The sequence below is a fragment of the Beta vulgaris genome, chromosome 3 (genome assembly GCF_026745355.1).
Source record: "Beta vulgaris subsp. vulgaris cultivar EL10 chromosome 3, EL10.2, whole genome shotgun sequence".
Classification (NCBI taxonomy): Eukaryota; Viridiplantae; Streptophyta; class Magnoliopsida; order Caryophyllales; family Amaranthaceae; genus Beta; species Beta vulgaris.
The window spans coordinates 21,720,455-21,737,390 of NC_079204.1; the positions used below are offsets into that span (position 1 = coordinate 21,720,455).

The following is a 16,936-nucleotide window of genomic DNA, read 5'->3' on the forward strand; positions in this document are numbered from 1 at the left end:
ATGGAGTAATATTATTATAATTCGTCCTTTAAAAAATAATGATTATTAATTATCTCTTATGATAATTAATTTAACAAAAAAATTACTATTTATATATTTGCCTATACATAATTTCACACTAATATATCTAATAGTTTGTTTGATTTTATAAAACACTAGTAGAAAATCAAAAATTAATTAAATTTTATTATTATTATTATTATTATTATTGTTAACCTTAATTAATTTGACCATGATTATAATATTATTAATAGCAATATGAATAATCAAATAATAGACAATAATACAAGTATAATACTATACATTGTGGTACTTTAATAAAAAAATTCTAATAATACATAATCAGCTAATAGTAATATGAATAATAAAATAATAACATAATACAAATAAATAATAAAATAATAGACATAATACAAATAAATAATAAAATAATAGACACTAATACAAGTAAAATACTATATAATCATTGTGGTACTTCAATTAAAATTATAATAATAACATAATCCGCTAATAGTGATATGAAATTATGAATAACAAAATAATGGACAATAATACAAATGTTTATTAAACATTGACTATTTGGACCTTATTGGACCTTATTAGACCTGATTGGAACTTATTGGACCTTATTAGACCTGATTGGAACTTATTGCACCTGATTGGAACTTATTGGACCTTATTGGAACTTATTGCACTTATTAGACCTTATTACAACTTATCTGAACTTATCTGAACTTATTGGACCTGAAACTTAATTTTTTAAGTTGAACAAAACGCACCCTTAGAAGCTTTACCCCAAAGGCGAACACCCGAACGCCCTAAAACCACAACACACACACACACAAAAAAACTCGTGATTTCTTCGCGCTTTCCCCCCCTTTTTCACTCTCACTTTCTCCGCACACTCTTCGCTCTCACTTCAAACAATCGGCGGTACTACGCAGCAGCAATTCGCCATTTCCCAATCAGTATCACCCAATTCCCAAGGTATTTCTATTTCAATTCAAAATTAACAACTTTGAATTGAAATAGAAATACCAAATTCTGCACTTCATCCTCCTCCTCCTTCTATCATTACCCTACTAACACTTGTCTAAACTAACTAGTAACTAGTAACTAGTTTTTGGGGTTTCATTGGTTGAGACAACACAGAATGATGTCAAATGATGAAGAAATTGCTATGCGCGATGTCACTCATGCTGGTGTTGTTGTTAGTGACCGCATTAGCCGAGACGTGGCTGCTCGTCTCGACCTTGAAGAAGCTTTGGAAGCTTCTAGATATGCTAGTCATCCCTATACCACTCATCCCAAAGAGGTTCTTTTCTTTAATTCGTCTATTTTACAGTTCGTGTTTTGCTACAACTTCAATTTAGTTTATTGTAATAACATTAAATTTGTTTGTTTTCTGATTTATAGTAGTATACTAGTATGAGTATCTAGGTTATCAATGTAGTTTGTGCTCTATCTCTTATATGGGTTGTTTCTAGCTATATGTTTCGTTATTCTTCAATTATCGACTTCGTGTAGGTTTTGCTAGGAACCCAAATTTGGCTTAATGGAATAAAAGATCTATTTTGTTTGTTTTCTGATTTATATTAGTATATAGGTTATCAAAAGTTATACTTGAATTCTATGGAATTTTCTGTGCCTTTGATCCAAAACGAATTATCGAAAGTTAGAAACATTTTATTTACATTGCAGTGGCCTCCTCTAGTTGAAGTGGTAGATAGCTGGGAGTTACCTAATGTTCTTGTAGAACGATATAATGCTGCTGGTGGCGAAGGAACTGCTTTATGTGGAATTTTTCCTGAGATACGTAGGGCGTGGGCGTCTGTTGACAACTCTCTTTTTCTTTGGCGTTTTGACAAATGGTAATTACACTTTTGGGACTTTTTTTTGGCGTTTCTTCTGATATTTGTGTTTCAATTTGAGGTTGTTTGCTTTTATGTGTATAGTTTGTTAAGCCTCTCTATGTATAATTAAAAAATAGGAGGAAGAAATGATTGAGGGCATTGCCATACTTTACCTGGTTCACAATTAGTGAATATTTATATAATAGAATGATCTCATGGGAATTTTGAATCATCTATACACTGTGTCTAAAAGTTAGTCTTTCAGAATCATTTCATCATGATATCATATACACTACCATCCTGCGTGAATTCTATGTTTCGCTAGGCATATACTTCCTCCGGTTTTTATTACCGCAATGTTTCCTTTTGCACAAGGACCGAGGAGAGGAGAGAGATAAAAAAAGCCTATGTGTTAGGGAGAGAAAGAGAGAATATATTGCCAAAAAAGAAAAGTTGAAAGTAATAGAGAATTGCCAAAAAAGGAAACGTTGCAAGTAAAAAACCGGAGGAATCATGTTTTCTTAAGTGAAGAAGAATGCGTGAAAAATTCAACATAAATAGCAAAATCTCATAAAACGGGGTGTTTTAAGACTGACTATATCTGTTAACGTGATTTCATTTTCTGAAGTTTGCTTATTCTACCTGTCGCTGATGTATGTTCTCTGCTTCTGTGATAAGTCTTACCTGATTTCATGGATTTCATGTGTAGGGATGGGCAATGTCCTGAGTACAGTGGGGAGGAACAAGCTATATGTGCTGTGGGCCTAGCTAAATCTAAACCTGGTGTTTTCGTTGAAGCTATTCAGTATCTTTTGGTTTTGGCAACACCTGCTGAGGTACTTGAATTTCATTTTCAAATCATGCAAATATAAGTTGTTAAAGTTTTTACTGCTCAGTAGAGATCTTACAAATTAAAGCAACATTATGCATATGCCATATACACATGGAGCTCCTGGTTCTTGATATACTATTATTCTTTTCTCATTTTTCCCCTCTTGTGGATGCCTGATTTGCTATATTTACTGGAATCTGAAGGAGTTGAAGCTATTTCTCGGAGAGTGTAGATGGGAATTGGACTTAATTTGTGCACTGTGGAGTCATAGTAAGATTTGTCTATTTTACTATGCCAATTGACAAGTTCTATAAGTGGGATGAAACTTGATGTGGTTAACTTGACTATTTATACTGTGCTCATTGGTTGTCTGCTAAGGTTGAATTCTAGCACCTGATGGAGACATCACAATTTCACAATGCCTGAGTGCACATTAACTTAGGGTCTGCTTCCAATCTTTAGTTTCTGGAAACTATGAAAGTCAAGTCTGTGAAAAGTAGATAAAGTAATTTTCGGATTACATCGGTGAATTCAGATTAGAAAGACAAACATAAGTGATTTAGGTAAATATCTTTGAAACGCAACAATCCAAAATTGAGACCAATGACTGAATTGCAAACTGAAAACCAGGAATGCTTCTGAAGAGGCCCTTGAAGACCACTCTCCTTCATGTTGTAGAAGGATCCTTCCTTTTAACATAGCAGGACTGCAGGAGGCGTTCGAAGAGCTTAAGCCTCCTTTTTTCAACTGAATGCTGAATATTCTCGAATGCAGTCTTGCATGTTCTTGATCAACAAGTCTTTTTTTTTTTTTTGAGGTGGGATATCGGGAGGGGGGGAGTTACAGATATTAGGTGTGAAAGAGTTTACAAAAGACTTGCTCCACCCCATTAGAGGGGCTAATCTAGTGGTAAGATGAGAAACCACGTTCCCAACCCTTCTCACATAAACAAGATAAGAATCAAAACAACAGCTGATAAAACTGCTGTCCTCTCATGAGATCGCAAGGAGTCCGACGCACACATTACTTATTGATGGCCCTCACCACTGCAAGTGCACCACATCCAAGCTTAATATTTTGTACCCCTTTTGTTGAGCTCTGAGCATCCCGTACATTGCTGTCGCAATCTCAGCCAATTCCGGCATCCATCTCGCTTGTCCTTTGCACGGGAACAGCCAGCAGAGCACCAGCCTTTCTGGCACCACCACACCAAGCCCAACACCCACCGCAGCCATGATAGCCGCATTTGTATTAACTTTAACCCACCCCAACGCTGGAGCCCGCCAATCTGCCCGCAACGCTATTATGTTCCTGGCAACGCTTTTAAACACCACAACAACATACATTTTGTTGTCAGCCACTAGGTTAAGTAAACCCACCACTGCCAATTCCAGATTACTCTTCGGCTACTGAAAAAATCAGCGTCACAGACGCCCAAGCCTTCACCCCATAGTAGTGAAAGTAAGCCAATTATCCTTGTTTCGCTTCAACATCATCCATTCAAAGAGCGAGGAAAGAGTGTTTTGCAGCCTCGTGTACATAGCCAGCAAAAATGGGAAGAGCTCCAAGCATGGGTTGCCTCCGTCCGAGTATTCAAAAATGGCATGCACAATGGTTTCCATGTGAGGAAGTATGGCGTTTGAAAGCCTACCTTGAGCTGCAAGGGAGGCAGAGCATGCACGCCATAAGAACTGGGCCAATTTTAGAAGACCCCCATAGTACAAACCATCTTCCATACGTCGCAGGCAGCTCCACTAATACGCTGTCCCATCCATAAACAATTTCCAGCACCCCAACCAATCCAGTTTTTGTTGTGTAAAATCCATCAGAAGATGGCCATGAATAATGCACATTAGCATGACGTCTGGTACCGAACAAGACTTCTTGACCGATGCAATCTCTCCGTCACAAAAATATTCAATTTTATCTCAATAGCGTGTTTGGTGTGGGAACACCGCACACGAGCATAATTTCACTCACCACGTAGCTGTACGTTAATGTTCCTCCCATCATCCTCCCGCCATTTTAGACCTTCCAACGATAGTGCGTTTACCCCATAAATACTCCTCCAGAGTTGGGGTCATAACCTCTAAATGACCCCACAAAAACTGAAAATTTGAAATATCTAGCCTTCCTTCATCTTGCAATAACCTCTAACCTTGCTTTGCTAAGAGAGGTTTTGAGATCTCCATGCTTCCCACAAGAGCCTTAGGCGGGCAAAGCTTTTTCCAACCGCGCCAATGCAATTTTTGCTCCGTACCCTTAGAACACCCCCAAAATTGCAATTACATAGTGAATTTTGTCCAACAATTCCTTGGATGTGGAACTTATCGTGTAGGTAGGAATTGGAAATTGGCCTAGCCACTGGTTTTATCACAGTTTCTTTGTCATGGCGAACTAAAAGTTTGTCCTTCCATCCTTGAAGTTTCTTCAAGATATGAACTAAATCTGTTTGCTTTGATCTACCAATAATTGTTGGTAATCCAAGGCACTTTTCATGTTTATGAACTTCACGGACCCTAAGAACCTCTAAAATATTGTTCTTCCTACTGATCTCCATATTTTCAGTAAAGGACACTTCAGTTTTATTAAAATCTATTTTTGATGCTTGCTCATACATGCTCATAATATTTTATATCTTGGACTCAAGTTAGGGGTGTGCACCGGTCCAAGACCGGACCGGTGGACTGGAATTTTTCCGCTCCGGTTTTGGACCTGTTGGAACATAATCTATATTTTTGTAAAAATAAAATCTTCTTTATGTGATTTAAGCATATTTATAAATTAGATACATTGAAATTTAATAATTTTAATAACAATAATCCTAAAGGTTATAGATAGTAGGTTCTTTTAATTTTCTAACTTCCTACTTTTTGAACTTCTTTTAGCATATAAACTTTATTTTAACTAAAGAAAACAAAAATTCCGGTCCATCGGTCCGGACCGGACCGGAAACCCTGAATCGGGATTTTTCGTGGACCGAGGCCCGACCGGAATCTTCGGTCTGGTCCGGTTCGGTCCAGATTCCGGTCTGACCCTGGTTTTTGCACAACCCTACTTTGGAGTGAGCATTCCGGAATAGTCGCTCTATAACAAAAAGGATATGATCATCTCTAGAAAAGAGGTGAGACACTCTTTGGGTTACTTTTTGCCCATGACTTTTTTCTCTTTCGTTTCTTTAGAAAAATGACCGGCAAAACACACTCTAAATGGAAAGTGTGTTTTCAATTGTTGATCCGATTATGTTTTTAAGTTGTTGATGTTTCTTGAATCCTTGTGGAGTGATGAACTTTACTTGCACACTTTTTACTATGAAAGCCTAGAACTCATGCCTTAATTTTCCCGTCTTTATTATTTGTTATGCTTTTGGTCTTTGAAATCTTAGTTATAAGCTAATACCTGATGGGCTTGATGATCGGGAAACAATTAATTGGTTAAATTAGTTGAGAAGTATGGAATGTCAAATTGTCATGTTGACTGCATGTCTTTTTAAAGATAAAAGCAGTATAAGAGCAAGTGATGGAAAGATAAAAGCGGTATAAGAGTAGGTGATGGAATCATGTTGGCTAACTTCTAATAAGCTTTAAGCCCTCTAACCTATCTCTATTATATAAGGCAACACATGGAGGACACCAAAAAATAGAAAAAGGAATAAAAGAAAAAAATAAAGAGATAACTAACTGTTTTATTTAAATGAAAAAAGGGGGAAAAGTAGGACATTTAAAGTAAACATCAGTTTTTTGAGAAAACAAAATGTAAAGACGATTTTTCTACCCAATTTATTTTATTTTCTACTTCACAAGCTATCGCACGCATTGCGTGCATGTAAGACTAGTATTATATAAGCCAAGGGGGGAGCTATGGTATCCCCTAATGAAAATGTCTTTTTTATCCTTAGCTAAATTTATATACTTAATTGGATATTCAAATTTCGTACAGTTATATCCTTTCCTAAGTTAAAGATGGGTAAAAAATTCCAATAATAAACTAAATAAGCATTAACAAAGTAACTTGACATAATGAGAAAAATGGTTACTCAATATAAAAAAATTACACAATTAATTTGACTACAAAACTTTACATTTAAATGTTTATCTCAATTTCTAAAAACTTTATAGATTACAGTAGTTTGTATAACAATAATTATAAATCACACTTCTATAATTACATTTTGATGAAATTTATTAAGAATAGACCCAAACAATCGACGCACTCATCGCGTGCGTAGAAAACTAGTTTTATTCATAAGCTACCTCCTTTTTTGTTTTTCCTTTTTTTATTATATGTTTACTTTTGTACTTTTCCCCCCTCCTTAGGTGCTAGCTCACATACACCTTTGATTGTAGTGTAACCCTGTAACCCAATACATTTACTTTTTTCTAATATGACAATCACTTATTCGGCATCTCCAAAATAGCCTTAAAATTTTAAAAAAAACTAGAAAGTTATCTTTGGTACCCCTGGAGATATCTTTTTGTTGTAAAATAAAGTTATGCTGCAAAACTGCCTAAAGTACAGGGTTACTATAGATAATATCCCATATGTATACAAACTACTATGCATCGTGGTAAAAAAGCTGGCTAAAATAACTTGCCAAATGGGATCTTGTGCTTTCATGTACTTCCTAGTTCCTCCGTTCCATAATAAGTGAAACATAGGGATTGGGCACAAGATTTGATAAACATCACTTTCAAAAGCCAAAAAGTCATAAAATACCCTTTTCATTATCAAAAGGAGGAGAGAGAAAAGCAAACTACACAAGTTTGTGATGGGTACTCTTGTCATTTTGTCACTTTCTTTTTTCCATTTAAGGTATGTTTCACTTATTTTGAAACGTTCTAAAATAGGAAGTGTTTCACTTATTAAGGAACGGAGGAAGTATATATTTGCTTTCTTTGGCCTATAAGTTAAAGTCTCCCTTGTATCTTTTTTCACTGTTGTTACTTGCTAACAAGGTACAATTTCAGTTGATTCTTGTAGGAGTATGCTGCTCCGGGACAGCTGATGGAACTGATCCATATGCGGAGCTCTCTTTACAGCCTTTATCTGAATATAAAGTTCCATCTGATGGAATTACAATGACCTGTATTACTTGCACTGATAAAGGTCGCATCTTCTTAGCTGGCCGTGATGGTCACATTTATGAGCTGCAATACTCTACAGGATCTGGCTGGCAAAAACGTTGTCGTAAAGTTTGCCTTACTTCAGGTCTTGGCAGTGTCATTTCGAGGTATGTTTTATGCCACTGATCTTGATGGTCAAATCTTTGGTCTAAAGTTTTGCTTGACATTGTAATATGTTTAAAGATCGATGCGATTAGAGGACGTATTTATGTTTTAAATATTTCATATCTTTGCTTTTGCTTTTCGTGTTTGGTGTTCAATGTTGGACCTGGAAGTCATTCCATATTCTGCAGAATATTCTTGGTATATATATTATGTGAATTCTTCTTTGTTTGTCCAGATGGGTTGTGCCTAATGTCTTTAAATTTGGAGCTGTTGATCCCATTGTTGAGATGGTTTTTGACAATGAAAGACACATATTCTATGCAAGAACTGAAGCTATGAAACTCCAAGTTTTTGAGTTGGGTCAAAATGGAGAAGGTCCACTTAAAAAGGTGGCAGAGGAAAGGAACTTTATCAATCAGAGGGATCCAAATTCTGGAGGTAGACAGTCAACAGGGGCAAGAGGTGCTGGTGGATCAGCAAAGCCCTCCATTGTTTGCATTTCACCTTTATCTTCACTAGAGTCAAAATGGCTTCACCTTGTTGCTGTTTTATCCGATGGAAGAAGAATGTATTTCTCTACTGGTTCTTGTGGAATTAATGGTTCAGTTCGAGGTCTGCATGAATATACTAGTAATCATTATAAACCAAGTTGTTTGAAATTTGTTTCAATCAGACCTTCTCCTCCTCTGGGGGTCACCGGTGCACTTGGTTTTGGGCCAGTTCCTCTTGTTGGTCATACTCAAAGTGAGGATCTCTCCCTGAAAGTTGAAACAGCGTATCATTCTGCTGGAACTCTTGTGCTTTCTGATTCCTCACCACCAAATTCATCCTCTCTTCTTATTGTTTGCAAGGATTACACTGCTCAGTCAGCTCCCCCGGGAAATATGGGGACCAGTGTGAGGAGCACTCGTGCGTTGCGGGAATCTGTATCTTCTCTGCCTGTAGAAGGCAGAATGTTGTTTGTGGCAGATGTTTTGCCCTTGCCGGACACAGCATTAATGGTGCAGTCTCTTTATTCAGAAGTTGAGTTTTTTGGTTTAGGCAGCTCAGGTGAGTCGTTGGAGAAAGCGTCTGCAAAGTTATGGGCCAGAGGCGACCTTTCAACCCAGCATATATTACCAAGGAGGCGGATTGTGGTATTCAGTACCATGGGCATGATGGAATTAGTTTTCAATAGGCCAGTTGACATTCTTAGAAGGTTGTTGGAATCTAACTCACCTAGAGCAGTTCTAGAGGAATTTTTCAACCGTTTTGGGGCGGGAGAAGCTGCTGCGATGTGTTTGATACTGGCTGCAAAAATAGTTGATACAGAAAATATCACAAGCAATATGGTTACTGAAAAAGCTGCTGAGGCATATGAGGACCCTAGATTTGTTGGGATTCCCCAACTTGAAGGAAGTAGTGCATTGTCAAACACAAGAACAGCTGCTGGGGGGTTTAGCATGGGGCAGGTAGTTCAGGAGGCTGAGCCTGTATTTTCAGGTGCCCATGAAGGGTTGTGCTTATGCACAGCAAGATTGCTTTTTCCTTTGTGGGAGCTTCCCGTTTTGGTTGTAACAGGTGGTTCAGGTTCTTCCGATCAAAGTGGAAATGGTGGTGTAGTGTGCAGACTTTCTGTTGCAGCCATGCAAGTTCTTGAAAACAAAATCCGCTCGTTGGAGAAATTTTTTAGATTACGCAAGAATCAGAGAAGAGGATTATATGCACGTGTTGCTGGCCTCGGAGACTTGTCAGGCTCAATTTTATATTCAAGTGGTTCAACTTTAGGGGGTGGTGACAGGAGCATGACGGGTCATTTATTTGGAGGTTATTCTCGAAATATGGAGTCTGCTGATGGACTTACATCTAGTAAAAGACAGCGGTTACCATACAGTCCTGCAGAACTTGCTGCCATGGAGGTCTGCTTTTTCTCCTTTCTTTCTTTTTGTTTATTCTTCCTCTAATGATATATTATGCTTCTTACCTGTTCTATTGTTTCCTGTCCTGCAGGTAAGAGCGATGGAATGCCTTCGGCAGTTGCTCCTCAGATCCAGTGAAGCTCTTTTCTTGCTGCAACTTCTTTCTCAGCATCACGTGACACGGTTGATTCAAGGTTTTGATGCTGATTTAAGACGTGCATTAACTCAGATGACTTTTCATCAGCTTGTTTGTTCCGAGGAAGGCGACATGCTCTCAACTAGGCTTGTATCTGCTCTGATGGAGGTAATGCTTGTTGTGGGAAATTTGAAGATGACTTTAGCTACTTAATTGTTTCTTCTTTCTGGATTTAATTGATCTTGATACTTTTTGCTGTTCCATTCTTCACAGTATTATACTGGTCGTGATGGTAGGGGAACTGTTGATGACATTAGTGGGAAACTGCGAGAAGGTTGCCCAAGTTATTATAAGGAGTCTGATTACAAATTTTACTTAGCTGTGGAATGTCTTGAAAGAGCTGCTAAATCTTCTGATGGTGAAGAGAGGGAGACTCTTGCTAGGGAGGCATTTAATTTTTTGAGTCAAGTCCCAGAGTCGGCAGATCTGCGCACAATCTGTAAAAGGTTTGAAGACCTGAGGTAAGAGTATTCTGAATTTCTATCTCGTAAATCTTTATTGTTCGTTACGTAATTTTATCTACTAACAATCAGGGAATTGCAGGTTTTATGAAGCTGTTGTGCACTTGCCACTGCAAAAGGCGCAGGTTCTTGATCCCGCTGGGGATGCTTATAATGAGCAAATAGATTCAGCAATTCGAGAACGGGCCCTTGCTCAGCGTGAACAGTGCTATGAGATAATTACAGGTGCTTTACATAACCTGAAAGGAGAAGCAATTGGTTCTCCACAGAAACCTGTATCTGCACGATCTATTCTTGATCCATCTTCCAGAAAGAAATATATATGTCAGATTGTTCAGCTCGCTGTTCAGTCACCTGATAGAATATTTCATGAGTATCTCTACCGAACAATGGTTGATCTGGGTCTAGAAAATGAGCTTTTGGAGTTTGGAGGTCCTGATCTTGTTCCCTTTTTGCAGCATGCAGTCTCTGAACCTAAAGTGGAGGTATATTTTGAAATTTCAACTGCTTTCTTTCGCCTACTTTTTATAGGTGTTTAATCCTTTTTGGTAGTCATAGTGCCTTTGATGGATAATTTGTGAACCTTAGTTTTTTATTGTTCTTGATAGTGTGACAATAAATAGTGGGTATGTTCCTTTTACAGGTTCATGCTGCCTCATTGTCAACACACCCTATATCTACGGTGGGTCGTTTGGGTGTGCGTGATTCTCTTAGTCAAGCCAAATATTTAGATCTCTTGGCACGCTATTACATCATGAAGCGCCAGCATTTGCTTGCAGCTCATGTGCTGTTGAGGCTAGCGGAAAGGCGTTCCATGGATGAAAGAGACATCCCTAGCTTGGAGCAGAGGTTAGTGCTGTATATTAATCCCTCTGTTTTTTTCACTCACAACATTGGAACATGGCACAAGAATTTAGGGGAGAGAGAGAGAGTTAAGAGAGGTAAAAAAGGGACCCTTTGACTATGTGCTAGGAGAGAGAGAATATTGCCAAAAGTTTCAATGTTGCAAGTAAATGCAACTTACTCCCTCCCCTCCTCCCCCAACCCCCAAACCAAAGAAAGAAAATAAAGTAAGGCACATAATAAAAAATAAATCAATCAAAATATCCTTTGCTCAGTACTGCAGTAAGGAGGGAAAAAGGAAGGGGAGACGAAAGTATACTGCTTTATGTAAAACTACTGACAACAACACTCTTTTTCTCCTAACTGTTTACTGTTGCTTAATCCTTCCCAATAGAAGTGCTAATTGGTTTTATATTTGTTGTGCCAGGTGTCAGTACCTAAATAATGCTGTTTTACAAGCAAAAAATGCAAGCAATAGTGACCATTTAGTTAGTCCTACAAAAGGTGCTTATGACGATGGGTTGCTTGATCTGCTCGAGGGAAAGCTTGCTGTGGTGCGATTCCAGATAAAAATCAGAGAAGAATTAGAGGCTATAGCCTCGCAGTTAGAAGCACGTACTGGCACATCAGAGTCTGGGGAGAATGAGGCGACTCCTGAGAGGCGCGAAGCTAATTTGGCAAGCTCTTTGAGAGAGAAGGTGAAAGAGTTGTCACTAGAACTGAAGAGTATCACTCAGCTGTATAATGATTATGCTGTTCCTTTTGAACTTTGGGAGGTAAACCCCTTTCTCTCATGCGCTTGTTAACTGCTTATGAGCCTCTTTTTCCCCCCCCTCCCCTCCCCCAGCACATAGACTTGAATATGTAATGCTTCTCTTGGTGGATTTTTATTTTTTTTTTCTTATTGAATGATAATTAGATATGCTTATGTCTTGAAAGATGCTGCTGGTCAATTTATTTTTTAAATGGTTAAGTTGAATATGTTACACATGCATTGTTATGATGAGCTGTGGGATCTGTTACACATACTTGGGTACCATGAGAAGTTGTATATATTACACATATGTGGGTTCCATGAGGAGTAAAATATGGGGAATATTTGTGAGTTGTATGCTTTCAGTAATCCTATCTTTGGGGAGAGATTCAAGGTCTGGAGATTATATATCTCTTCAAAATATAAGGTAGTTTATAAACTTCCTTTGGAACCTGATTTCTTGAAGTATAGCATGCGCACAAAGCAGGATCCTTGGGATGGAAATTCATCAAAATGGTCACTTCACTTTCATATTCCTTTTTTTTTCAACTGTAAGGTATTTGGCTTTGAAGGAAATCTATGGAGCAACTGGTTTCAATTTTTGAACGATATATTTAGTATTGTTGTTTGTTTGTCCTCAACTGCTTTCATCCAGAAACTTTTTTTTATGGCTACACAATTTTTAACCAATGGATTTTCCACTTTCTTGGGGATCTTCATTCCTTTGGATTTGGAGTTACGAATTTAAACGCTTTTTTTGGTCCCCATGGATGCCTTTCTCTTATCCTAATAGAATAAGGGACAATCAATCAAATTTAGGATAATGCCTGTTTTGGTAGAATGGCAGCAAGAAGGCTTGCAAATATGTTGGCAAATTCCTTCATAGCAATAATTTAGGAAGAAGGCTTGCAAAGATCTTGGGCAAATTCCTTCATGGCAATAATTTGGGCCCTGTCATCCTGTGGGTATACAGAAGATGTAGAAATTTGATGGCAAGCTTATATCAAACATAATTATATGGTGATAGTTTGTTTTCCTAGGTTCTCTCTTGATTCACACATCTGGGCAAATTGGATCCCCTTGGTGTTTGATGTAGGACATGATTGACATGTAAAATCTCTGGTCACTATTAATACCTTCTTTTTCTATAAGTATTGTGCTTTGGTTAACTTCTTCATCAAGATACATATTATTTCTTGTGCTAGAAGCAGTATAAGTTCTTTAATATCAACATCCGACAAAAGCAACAATCCTCATGATGCAAAACGACCTAATCTTGAGTAGCCTATGCACTCCTGATTTGGTTCCCATGTTTTAATTATCAGGTGGAATTTGTCGATTTTGATGACAAGGATGTATATTATTTACAGTGCTAAGTTAATCACTTTTCTTCATTCAGCCCAAAGAATTTAAAAACATACTAAGACAAGTCACCTATATATAACTTCTACATATTTATATAGTTGTGAGAATAATGGTCATTGTATGTCCTAGAAAGACCTAAATTGCCAAATATAGAAAATAAGTTGGGTGTAACGGAGTAGCTATTTTCTCTGATTCCAAATGGATATCCTGCACTTGAGCACATTTCTGGTACTTTACTTTATAACATAAGATTTTCTCTTCTTTGTGCTTGGTTATTCTATTTTATGCAGATTTTGGCTGTCGTTAATTTGCAGGTATGCCTTGAAATGTTGTATTTCGCAAACTATTCGGGTGATACAGACACCAATATTATTAGAGAAACGTGGGCCAGACTTATTGATCAGTCTCTCTCAAGGGGAGGTATAGCTGAGGCTTCTTCAGTTCTGAAGAGGGTTGGTCCTCATCTCTATCCTGGAGATGGAGCTATGCTACCGTTGGATACATTATGTCTTCATTTGGAGAAGGCTGCAATGGTATATATAATGTTTTTGTTTGTTATTGTTTCTATGAGTGAACTTGATTGTAACAGAATCTAAAGGAAGTGTGTTTCCTGAAGCTGTGGAAGTATTCTGCCTTTTTGTTGAACATGTCATCATTCTGTTTTGTTTCTCAGGAGAGATCTGCTTCTGGGGCTGAGTGTGTTGGGGATGAGGAGATTCCGCGAGCTCTCTTAGGCGCCTGCAGAGGTGCTGCAGAGCCTGTTCTCAATACATATGATCACTTACTCTCTAATGGAGCAATTCTAACATCACCAATGCTCAGACTACGGCTTCTTCGCTCAGTGCTTGTGGTGCTTCGAGAATGGGCAATGTCTATCTTTGCGCAGACTATTGGTACAAGTGCTGTTGGAGCTTCACTTATTTTAGGAACATTTCTACCTGATCAAACAGCTAGTGGTAATCAAGGGGTTCGGGATAAGATCACCAGTGCAGCAAATAGGTAAATAGTTCTTGCAAGTGTTTATTTTCTGCACTTCGGGATAATTGGATTCTTAGTTTTATAGTGCGGGCCTGAGCTGGCCCAGTTGAGAGGTGCACAGAGTGACAGGTTTGGGGACCAGCGCATCTGAGACTATTGAGGGCAGCCGTCTAGTTAGGGTGCACCTCTAGTCGCTTTTGGCTTGGCGCAGGGCGAGTCACCTGGGACACTTTGTTTAGACTTTAGAGACGTGCGATACACAGAGTTTTGAATTGGAATCCAAGAAAAAACAAAATCAACTTCAAATTAAATTTTAAGCAGGCTTTAAGATTCGAAGTGAAGCAAAATATCTCTGTTAATTGCTTGAATTGAATTTCCTTCAATTTATACCAATTAAAAGCCCTAGTAATTTTCTCACCGTTTTTTGCTTGCAATCCAGAAAAGTCTGCTGTATGACTCCTAGAAGACGTTTTGATGCCAATATAAATATTTCCTCTCCATTGGGGGGGAGGGGGGGGGGTTCTTTCTAATTCTATACAGTGACTATTATCAGCTGACTGCTGGCAGAATTTTGGCCACAAAGAGCTTCATTGGAATCAATTTGTCCTGCTAAGGGAGTTTTTGCTTTGCGACGTGTTACTACATTCTACAGCATCTATATGGGGTGGTCTTGTTCCCTTTGAGACCTGATACCAGTGGGACAAGGTGAATAAATGTAAGATGATTGATTGGGATGATTAACCACCCGTGGAAGCTCCTTGTCAGAGGCTTTTCTTTCTCTTGGTCTCAATTCTCAACTCTTGTGTTGTTATGAGTTTTTTTTGGGGAGGGGGGGGGGGTGTTAGGGAGTGATCTATGTATTGACAATTACCACCACCAGCCCTAAGTCTGTGACACTAAGTCACCACCGACACCCTCTGCTGCCATCCCAACTCCCTTCTGTAGATTATTTATGGGTGACTAGTGCGGCGTACAAGGCACATATGAGTTGTTACCTGGGTGGTGGTGCTTGTAAGTTGTAAGGTTAGACTTACATTGTCTTTGTATCTGCTTACACTCTCAAACGAAACAAATTAGGTATCAGTTTTTTAGTTCTTCTGTTCTCTTTTGTGCTCCCTATCCTTTCCCTTGAGCTGAACCAAAGAGCTCCTTAATGTATAGATTAGTACTTCAACTGTTCAAATTGTTTCTAATATTTATAGGACTTGTTCTCACTGGCTAGCTGATTAATGTTTGGAAAGAAATATGGGTTTTTGACGCTTAGCTTACCTAACTTCACTGCATTTCTTGATTTGTCTAAATAAACTGAAAGGCAGCATAAGCAGATCTGTGATAAATCTGCCTGCCAAATATAATGCCTTTTAGTCAGACGAACCTTGTTTTTGTGCCAATTTACTTCTTTATGATCAATTGCTGATTAACTTGGAATTTCAGGTATATGACCGAGGTTCGTAGATTGCCGCTTTCACAAAGTCAGACGGAGGCAGTATATCGTGGATTCCGAGAATTAGAAGAATCATTAATAAGTCCATATTCTTTCCATCACTACTAATGTTTTGTTGTATGAAACTTCAGTGTTTAGACATTTATGTATTTTATCCACATAGATTCACAGTTCTGAAATGTGTTCAGAAAGCCCCTCTTTTAAAAAATTCAGCTGTTAGTTTAAATCTTCAGATATGACGCCTGACATAATTACGCAAGGACGTTTATAATCCTTAAAATCACCTGCAATGCACATTAGCATCGGGAATGAATCAATACGCGAGTTTATAGCAGTGTATTATGATGAATCAATACACATTAGTTCGATGGTTTTTTGTTTTTGTTTTTGAGGTGGAGTAGGGTTAGGTCTTTATGGACTCTAGATCCGTTTCAGATGTTGATCTAGATCTGACTTGTAGGATCTGAAATAGAGGTGTGCAAAAAAACCTGACCCAGTCGACCCAACCTGATGACCCGCCGACTCGCAACAACAAAACGTGTATTTTTCTTGCCTTTTCAATTTTAACGGGCTGGGTACCCGACTCGAAAAAGAGTAAGGAGCGGGTCGGGTAACAGCCCGCTTGTTTTAGTTAAGCACGTTTTTTGCAATTTATTCAGTATTCTCACAACTCAAGTTTAAGAAGTCACTGGAACTACGTTGCTAATGACAAATTTTTATTTTTTTAGAAAATCACTAATGATAATTAATTTGTTTCATTTGTTCCCTGCAAGATGTTGGGTAATCAACTCTGAGTATCTCACTTTCCTGCTCTCAACAAAAAAACTCTCATTTCAAGCTGGTAACAATCTTGATTTTTAAGGTGCTTGATTTAGGATTTTTTTTATTTTTTTATTTTTTATAATTAGCTCATGTCATTCACTGTAAGTCTGTAATTTGTCACCATACAATTATCCACTATGCACATTATTTTTTTTTTCTTAATTAGCTGTTTTCTTTTCTATAATAATTAGCTCATTTCATTCACCACACAATTTTTCTCAGGTATCTACACGTTTTCCCGAGTCGGGTCATATACCAATTA

At 38.0% G+C, this 16,936-nt stretch overlaps 1 protein-coding gene across 2 annotated transcripts; it reads left to right on the top strand.

Annotated features, from left to right (window-relative positions):
- Positions 1 to 817: 817 nt before the first annotated feature.
- Positions 818 to 16,169, top strand: LOC104889142 (nuclear pore complex protein NUP155). 2 transcript variants are annotated; one of them, XM_010674295.4, is made up of 13 exons: positions 818 to 1,315; positions 1,702 to 1,871; positions 2,563 to 2,689; positions 7,653 to 7,915; positions 8,149 to 9,811; positions 9,903 to 10,115; positions 10,221 to 10,468; positions 10,551 to 10,953; positions 11,112 to 11,317; positions 11,739 to 12,087; positions 13,745 to 13,963; positions 14,104 to 14,429; positions 15,843 to 16,169. In XM_010674295.4, the coding sequence occupies exons 1-13, from the start codon at positions 1,154 to 1,156 to the stop codon at positions 15,958 to 15,960; spliced, it is 4,467 nt and encodes a 1,488-aa protein (XP_010672597.1). In that variant the 5' UTR covers positions 818 to 1,153; the 3' UTR covers positions 15,961 to 16,169. The 2 variants fall into 2 exon arrangements, with proteins under 2 accessions (XP_010672597.1, XP_057249647.1); XM_057393664.1 differs by lacking the exon at positions 1,702 to 1,871 and having other exon boundaries at positions 1,180 to 1,315.
- The last annotated feature ends 767 nt before the right edge of the window (positions 16,170 to 16,936 follow it).

Excerpts from the sequence above, each read along its gene's own strand:
- LOC104889142 (XM_010674295.4), top strand. The coding sequence starts at position 1,154 with ATGATGTCAAATGATGAAGAAATTGCTATGCGCGATGTCACTCATGCT. Across the intron at positions 1,316-1,701 it reads ATACCACTCATCCCAAAGAG|TGGCCTCCTCTAGTTGAAGT; the intron begins GTTCTTTTCTTT and ends TTTACATTGCAG. Across the intron at positions 14,430-15,842 it reads ATCACCAGTGCAGCAAATAG|GTATATGACCGAGGTTCGTA; the intron begins GTAAATAGTTCT and ends TTGGAATTTCAG.